Genomic DNA, 9,207 nt, shown 5'->3' with positions numbered 1-9,207 from the left:
AAAAAAATTTTAAATTTTTTTTTTAAAAAAATATTTAATTTTTTTTTAAAATTTGAGAAACTTTTAAATTTTTCTTTGAAAATTATCAATATTTTAACTAAAATAAACATATTTTAAATATTAAATGAGCAAAGTTTTAAAAATTAATTTTTAAAAATGAATAAGATAATTTTTTGAACTATTAAATTGGTATTAAAAAGTTCGTGTATTAAAAACTTAACAAAATTTAGTTATGTTGGTTAATTTATTTCACATTTCAAAAAAAATTAAGCCATCAAAGTTCAAAAAGGGAAAACTAAGCCATTGAAGCAACAATTGCGTGCCTAGCAACAGTTGCGTGTCTAGCCCGTGCGTGTTTGTCAGAACAATTAGTTTTCTACCAAATTTGCCAATTAATCCGGCTTTTCGGCTATTACAGTCTCCCCCTACAAACCAGTATCCGTTTTTATAAATAATAATTACAGCGAAATCATTTTATAATTTTGTTAAAGTTCAATATTGAAATCTGAAATGTTTTTTTACCAATTTAGTCTAATGTAAAACAGTTATTATTTGTTAAAAAAAAAGTAAAACAGTTATTCAAATTCTATAAATGCATAAATTTAGAATTTTAATAAATGACAAATTATAATTAGTTTTGTTTGGTCTAGTACGCCTAAATAATTTGGTTAAAGTTCCGTTTTGAATTTTCATTTCTTTGATTACGGTTCTTGTTTTTATTAATTTCCTTAATAGAGAAGTTTTATTTTTTAATTTTTTTAGTACTATAATTTTAAAGAAGTTTTTTTTTTTTAGCCGTTTAGGGTTTAAAGGAACAAATAAACTCTTGGGAAACCTCAACCAAATTATATGCATAGCTGATAGCTGTTTGCCTGTTTCCAAGAAAAATGTACTCATATTAGATTCAATTTCCTTCTTTTTTCAAGGAAAAAATTTTTGGAAGTCGGAAACTAAAAACTCTTAGGGTTTAGCCATCTCTCTTATTTATATCTCCAAATCACTATTCACGGATCTTTCTAATGTAACATGGCTGAGCAACAAACTCCGTCCGCTGAGAATCAAAGTAGTAGCACTACACCCGTTTCCCTGACTCTGTTGGATCCAGATGTTCTCGAATGCCCTATTTGCTGCGAGCCCCTGAAGATTCCTATATTTCAGGTTTTGTCCTTCTTCATGATTCACAACTCTATATAGTATCGTTGAATCTTGCTAGACTCTCAATCGTACGAAATGTTGACATTTATTTCTCATTGGGTTTGTATAGAGAGAATTCTTATTATTTCATTTGTTTTTCCAAGGGAGAGTAGGTCAATTAGTTAAACCATTTTTGTGATTCTTTTTGTAGTGTGAAAATGGCCATCTAGCCTGTTCTCAGTGCTGCGAAAAAGTGAAGAAGATTTGCCCGTCCTGTAAATCACCGAATGGGTACAGTCGTTGCAGAGCCATGGAGAGAGTCATTGAAGCATGTAGAGTGTCATGCCCAAATTCCAAATACGGGTGTAAAGAAAATACCTCGTTTGGAAATCGCTCTAGCCATGAGAAGCAGTGTCTTTTCGCCCCTTGTTTCTGCCCCGTGCCCTTGAATGATTGCAACTATGTTGGCTCAGACAAAAATCTCCGCAACCACATTCGTGCTAAACACAAGGACCATGTAATTCCGATTGTGTTTGATACTCCTTTAACCCTTGTCATGGGCTCGAGCGAGAAGATTGTCTGTTTTCAGGAAAAGAAAGATGGGGAACTGTTTGTGGTTCAAGCTTTTCGCAAATCGTATGGTTTGGCTGTCAGCGTGAACTGCATTGCACCATCGGCGCATGGGCTCGGAAGATTCTCCTGCTGTATGGATGTGATAATTGATCCTTGTATCAAACTAAAGCAGGCATTCACGGTTAGGGAAATCCAGAAGAAGATTCATGAAGAGCCCAAGGATAGTTTTATGTTGATTCCCTCGCATATGTTAATGCTTACTGACTGGAGCTTCGGTATTGATATTTGTTTCAGCCGTGGCATGGATAGTTTTATTCGTGCTTGAGTGCTTTGTACTGCGCAGTGTTTGTCCCGTGTGTCTACTAATGTGGTTGTTTTGTAATCCTATAACGTTGCGCGCTACTAAGGAATTAGATTTTTAAAAATAATCTTCCATGTTTTAAGCTTACAACACGAGGCTGATTTACATGCCCTGGTAATAAATTGCTAAACTCTAAAGGTCTAAAGTTATTGGACACCAAATGTACTGCTGGATTATCTATATATCATTCCAAAAGAAAAGTCTACAAATAAAGATGTTCTAGAAACATTGAGAAGATGGAGAACTACGGAGAATGACGATTAAAGAGTTTCAGAAATAGTTATTGTTTAAGTCATTATTTGTATAAATAAAAATTCAGTGGCACTTGTAAAATCAATGCAAATGCAAGTGAGTAACAAACATAACTTAGAGAATGTAAAAAAAAGCAAAGTCTTGTACTAAAATTCTCTTCCAAAATAAAAGTTATTTTTATTTTCTTTTTTAATCTATCGAAGATAGGATTTTTTCCCAACAAATGGTATATGACCAGGTTCTTTTGTAACATCAGTATTTTTTACAGTGCTTTTCATGGCTTTGGTTTGGAGCAGAAACGACGCAATCTTACGTGTCAAACGAGATGTTTTTAGCTTCATTTAAGATTTTCTTGTTGTCATGATTTGTCGATTTTTGGTTCGTTTTGTGTGTTTGATAGCTTTTGGGATAGGATTTTGTTATTTCATTTAATAGGGTACATAGTGTTGTTATCATGAAGTAATTAGGGGTTCTGCCCCAATTGCTTGAGATTGTCTCGTTATTGTTTTAAACGACTGTACATATTAGTACGAATTTGAGTACTGAATAGAAAAAACCAAATTCATGTTTCTAAAAACATACCGGAAAGGTAAAGAAAACATAGACTAAGCATTCATCTTAGTGGTTTGTGTTAGTATTAGTCAATGATGATTTGGGTTCAAACCAAAATTGCTAAAAGTCGTATAAGACCTGTTTCGATCGGTCCCAAATCCATTCAAGAACGATGACTAGTTAATGAGAAACAGTTTGGAACGGTATTGCTGGCGTACAATAGATGTTTTGAACGTCGACGACAATTGTCCTTCTTATGCAAAAACACAATTGAATCCGTTTGGGAACAAATCAAACGAGATAAGCTTAGTGGTCCTGGAAAGAGGTACATAGACTTCGGTGGATGAGTCTATTCTTCAAGTTATTTTTTTTTTGGTTGACATATATTCTTTTATATTACCCATTTTATACGAATATAGAGATGAATTTTTAAACTAAAAGATTACATACCAATCGATGATTGATGATGATAATCTTTTATAATTTCATAATAGTTCCGGCCAGAACAAACAGTTACCTAATTTTGACATAGTAATGTCCATGTATTTATAAGATTGACCCATTCTGTTTATATATATTATTAGAATCCATTACTATTTTATATAAAACAGATGATAATAATATAAAGTCGGCTTTACAACGAAGCAAGAAAAGAAATGTAGTGGTGCTCGATCACTCTCTTATGTATAATTAAAGCGTGTGTGTGAGTGTGTGGCTCATTTCAATTATATGTTGTGGTTGCATTATGAACCATAATATTCCATAGCCAACTGTATCTTCCTCCTTGTCTTCTTCTTCTCTGCCAATCTCCCACCGCCAGTTTCGCTATCTTTTTCTTCTTAAAAAGTATTTGCATGCTATGCGATTAAGAGAACATGGTATATAAGAAAACACCAAAGCAAAGTTCTTATCCAAAAGAGTGAATATATCGATAATGTTGATGAATTTAGCATTCTTATTAAATGTTTACGTTGACATACTATTCATTTTTTTTTAACTTGTTATTTACAAATAAACTAAGTGATTTTCCTGTGCTCATGCACAAACATAAATATTTATAAAATAAATATAATATAATAATTAATTGATATTTATATTTAATTTTAATTTTAAATTAATTTTAAATTTGTATGCATAATTTATATTAATTATATTATATTATTTTAATTAAATATTTATCTAATTGGTTTTGTTGTTTTTACAGTCAATTTAGTTGTCATTTAGACATATTGGATTATGTCTATTTTGTTTGAATTCAACTATAATATTTATTTCTTGTAAATATACTAATTTTTGATAAATTTTCTTATTTGCATTTTAGGTTGGTTGTTGTCTTAAATAGATAAGTATATTTTATTAAGATTATGTATAATTTAAGATATGTTGCGATTAGAATGAAATAAAAAATAAACTAAAATGTCTGATTCCAAATTACATAAATTAATATAATGATAATATTCTAAAGTCTCATGCATATATATAAATTGTACAAAAGATCTAAATTGTAACAGTGAGTTAATATTTTATTTATCATTTGTTAATATGTTTTAAGTCATCATATAATTTAAATGTATAAAATAAATAAATTATTATTATATAAACAAAATAAATAAATTATACATTATTATTGTAGTTACATCTAAGATTTTATGATTTTATATATAAGTTGGATTAGTTGCTAATAAATTATACATTTTTATTGTAGTTACATCTATGATTTTAGATATAAGTTGGATTAGTTGCTAATATGTTCATTTGTTAATATGTTTATTGCTAAAATTTATTTTTAGTTTTTTCAATATCTCTTAAAATATGCAGTAAAAATGTGATTGTATTTTATAAATTATATTATATAAGTAAAATAAAATTTATTTATTTTCCTATAATTGTATAGTAAACTAAATATATGAAAAAAACATTAAAAAAACATTTCAATAATAATAATAATAAATTATTTTTTTGTCAATTAAACCTATATACATTTATGTTACTTAATTATTTTATATAATCATCTAATAAAATATATAGATATATATATAAAAAATTCAATCACTTTGAAAATATATATTTGTATTGTGTAAAATTATGTTTTAAAATAAAAATATTTCTTTTTCTAATATCAAGATCATTTGTGTGAACTTTTGTTTTTATGAAATCACATTATATACAAATATAATTTTTCATCTAAGAAGATGTAGATACAAAAATATGGAGAAATTACATGTTTACCACTTTCATGGTACCACCATTAATAAGACATTTTCAAAAGAGAAAAAGACTAGGATAGCACCAAACTAAGTTTATGTTCTCAAAGTAGCACTCAAGGTTCAAAGTCACAAAAATAGGTTTCATTAAAGAGGTAAATATACACTTATACCCCTTAGGTTAATTAATCCAAACTTTAGGGTTTAGAGTTAAGGAGTGGGGTTTTGGAATTAGGATTTAAAATTTTATAAAAAAAAATATTAAAATAAAAAATAAAAATTTTAAAAACAGTTTTAAAAAGTATTTTTAAATTATAAAAAAAGAAAATTTGAAAAAAAAAATAAAAAAAAAAAAATTCGAAAAAAAAAATTGTAAAAATTTCGAATCTGAAAACATATAATCTGAAACTATAAAAAAAAAATCTTTTTTTCATTTTTTTAATTTTTATTTTATTTATTTTTATTTATTTTTGTTTGTTTATTTAATTTTAAACCAAGAGTATTAGGGATATTTTACCCTTTAATGAATGTCATTTTTGTGACTTTCTCCTTCTAGTGCTATTTTTGAGACATAAACTTCAAAAGGTGCTATTATTGACAATTGCCCTTTTCAAAAATACATTCTTCATTAAGTGGTAAAAGATTATTATACCATTGTTATTTATATATATAATAAATTATTATTTAAATAAAAAAACAAAAAATGAAAAATAAAAAAAAAATAAAAAAAATTAAAAATTAAAAATAAATAAAAAATAAATAATAAATAAAAAAATAATAAATAAAAAATAAAAAAATAAAAAAAATAAAAAAATAAAAAAAAAAGAAATTTTTTTTTTATGTTTTCGAATTATGCTTTTTCAAATTCGAATTTTTTTATAATTTTTTTTGAAATGTTCTTTTTTTCAAATTTCTTTTTGGAAAACAAAAATTATGTTTGAAACTATTTTTTAAATTTTTTTATATATTTTAAGTATTTATTTATATATTTATTAGAATCCTAAATTTCATATTCCAAAACCCTATCTCACCCCTCAACTCTAAACCTAAGTCTAGATTAGTTAACCCTAAGGGTATAATTGTCTTTTACCCTTCACTAAAAGTGAGGGTAAAAGTGGTTAGTGTAAACATGAAAAGTGGTACTATAAATGTGCTATTTGTGGCAATTTCCCAAAAAGTATTTTATTACTTCAAAAGTATATTTCTTTTACTTAAAGATATCTTTTAAATGGAATATTAGAGATTTGTGAACTTTCCTTTTTATATGAAATCATATTATATATACATATATTTTTTCGTTTTTAAATTATTTTTAAAACTTTATAAATGTTTCTTTTTTATTTATATAGTTATTTGAAAAATTTAAAAAAGTAAAAAAATAATATTTAAATGTACCTTTTTATTTCATTAGGGGTATCGTAGTAATCAACCACCGTGAGAGTTAAAGTGAGCGCGACACCTAAAAAAGTGATTTCTCAAATAATATTATAGAGATACGTTCACTAAAAATAAATTACCAAGTCCCATCCAAGATTTTTAATAACAATATTGACTTTGTTTCTTTCTTAAATTAAATATTAAATATTTTGAATATTATCATTTTCCTAATTCGATTTAATAAAAATGACAAATATCCAAAATAGCACCTTTTAAAAATATATTGTAAAAATAGCATACAAAAGAAAAACTTTCCAAAATAACCTTCATTTTACAAAAAAAAAATTGCTCTAACTCTCAAACTCTAATCCGACGTACACACCCTTAAATATTAAAATTTAAACCAAATCTTATTATATAAAGCTTGTTTCTTCAAAGTTGCTAATTAATATGATCGCGACACATGTCAATAATATATTTAAGATTATGACATGTGTTAACTTATCTCATAATTAAAAACATATATACTAAGATATTAACAAAAACGAATTTATTTTATTATATAAAGCTTAGTTCTTCAAAGTTGCTAATTAATATGATCGCGACACATAAGGCTGTTCAATATGGTAAAACCGAACCGTACCGAACCGAACCGAACCGAAATAGACAATATGGTTTGGTTTTGGTATATACCATATAAACCGAATGGATATAATTTTATAAAAACCGTAGGATTTGGATATGGTTTGGTATATAACCGATTAAACCGAATAAACCGAACAAAACCGATTAAAAGTAGAAACATGTAAATATGTATCTATTTTATAACAATACATGAAAATCTATTTGTTACATAAGTTAAATTTGTGTTAATAACTATTACCATAATTTTATAGTAATAAAAACCTTAATTTGTAAAACACTTGAACTATAACTAATACATCGCAATTCAGACATCTTATTTTCTAAGTCTTTTTTTGATCTTTTTGATTTATTTTAGTCTTCACTAAATTAATATGAAGATTATAAATTTGATGGACAATAATTAATGGAAAATTTTCAATTGAAAAAACATGACTTTAATGAACACTAAATATGGAAGAGTGGAAAAACTTTTCTTTCATGTTTCTGTTTTGTTTCATATTTTTATTTTCAAAATTTCAAGCTTTGATTTTAGTTATAGATTTGATTATTTTATTTGATGGTAGAAGCATTTTTACTTTTTTGTTCATTTATTTGAACATGTAATATATTTTTAATAAATGACTGTGTTGACAATATGACTCTAAAATTCATATAATATGATCTCAAACAAAATAATTATATTTTTTTGGTATAAAACCGAATAAACCGAAAACCGACAGTATATAAACCGAACCGAACCGAAGTAAATATGGATTTAGAATGGTAGTTATATTTTACTAACCGAAATACCGAAAACCGAAAAAAACCGAGCCGAAACCGAACCGATATCCGGATTGAACACCCCTAGCGACACATGTCAATAATATATTTAAGATTGTGACATGTGTTAATTTATCTCATAATTAAAAACATATATACTAAGATATTAACAAAAACGAATTTATTAAAAATCTTATTATATATATTATTTAATAGTAATTTTCCTTTGTTTAAGATCTTACTCAAAAGATAATTGCAAAAGATTATTTGATAATAATTTTCCTTCTAATATTGTGACATGTGTTTAAATATACAATGACTAAAAATATATATATATATATTAAGATAATAAAACGATTTTTGAAAAAAACTACTTAAAAAATTATTTAAGAGTAAAAAAGATTTAAAAAATAGTTAGTAGTAATTGTTTTAGAAAATTTCCTTTTTTCAAAATCCTAAAAAATAGATTTGAAAACAAATTATTTAATATAATTTTTTTCTTATTTTTAAGAAAAATCCTTTTTTATTATTTTAGTATATATATTTTTGATTATGATATAGTTTAACACATAAATGTTTTTAGAAAAATAATGACCATGTGCAACAATCATGTTAATCATCAATTTTGAAGAACCAATTTCAATATAATATTTTATAATTATATTTTCATTAAAACTAAGAAAACAATTCTATTAAATAAAAATATATACACTAAAATAATAAATTATTTGTACAAGTCGTTTTTGGTATACACTAAAAACGAAAATTATATAACTTTTTTCAAAAAAAAATCAGATTTTAATAAAGGAAAATTAACATTAAACACTCTTTTACAATTTTTTTTAACAGTATTAAAAAAATCCGATTTTAATGAAAGAAAATTAACATTAAACACTCTTTTACAATTTTTTGGTTAAAAAGTTTTTAAAAGGATAATTACTATTAATATTTTTTACAGTCTTATTATTATTGTTATTATTACTTATTGTTATAATTGTTATTATTATTATTATTTTTCATTATAATGTTTTTTTTAAAATATACGAAAGAGTGAGAATTATAAAAGATAAACATTAAATTTTCAGAAAAAAATGTTAAACAAAAACAAATTGTAAATTCCTACAAGTACAATAAATTATTTAATAAAAACATGAAAAAACTAATTTTAAAATAAATAATATTACTTTTTTAAAAGCATAATTAAAAGAAAATTGTAAAAGTAATCTTATTATTTTCTTATAAGTAAATAAATTTCCTTTTTAATAGATAATTGTATGTTAAAAAATTATGACAAAATAGCTACAAATATTCAAATCTATATTTAGGTTTAAGCTTCCACATATTATTTTA

General features: G+C 25.0%; 1 protein-coding gene across 1 annotated transcript; it reads left to right on the top strand.

The window, feature by feature from the left end:
• The first annotated feature begins 679 nt into the window (after positions 1-679).
• Positions 680-2,132, top strand: LOC125576510 (E3 ubiquitin-protein ligase SINA-like 10). The gene is made up of 2 exons (XM_048736752.1): positions 680-1,158; positions 1,346-2,132. The coding sequence occupies exons 1-2, from the start codon at positions 1,027-1,029 to the stop codon at positions 2,030-2,032; spliced, it is 819 nt and encodes a 272-aa protein (XP_048592709.1). The 5' UTR covers positions 680-1,026; the 3' UTR covers positions 2,033-2,132.
• Positions 2,133-9,207: the final 7,075 nt, after the last annotated feature.

Source organism: Brassica napus, chromosome A7, assembly GCF_020379485.1.
Source record: "Brassica napus cultivar Da-Ae chromosome A7, Da-Ae, whole genome shotgun sequence".
Lineage (NCBI taxonomy): Eukaryota > Viridiplantae > Streptophyta > Magnoliopsida > Brassicales > Brassicaceae > Brassica > Brassica napus.
This window is presented reverse-complemented; position numbering and strand designations above follow the sequence as displayed.

Excerpts from the sequence above, each read along its gene's own strand:
- LOC125576510 (XM_048736752.1), top strand. The coding sequence starts at position 1,027 with ATGGCTGAGCAACAAACTCCGTCCGCTGAGAATCAAAGTAGTAGCACT. Across the intron at positions 1,159-1,345 it reads TGAAGATTCCTATATTTCAG|TGTGAAAATGGCCATCTAGC; the intron begins GTTTTGTCCTTC and ends TTCTTTTTGTAG.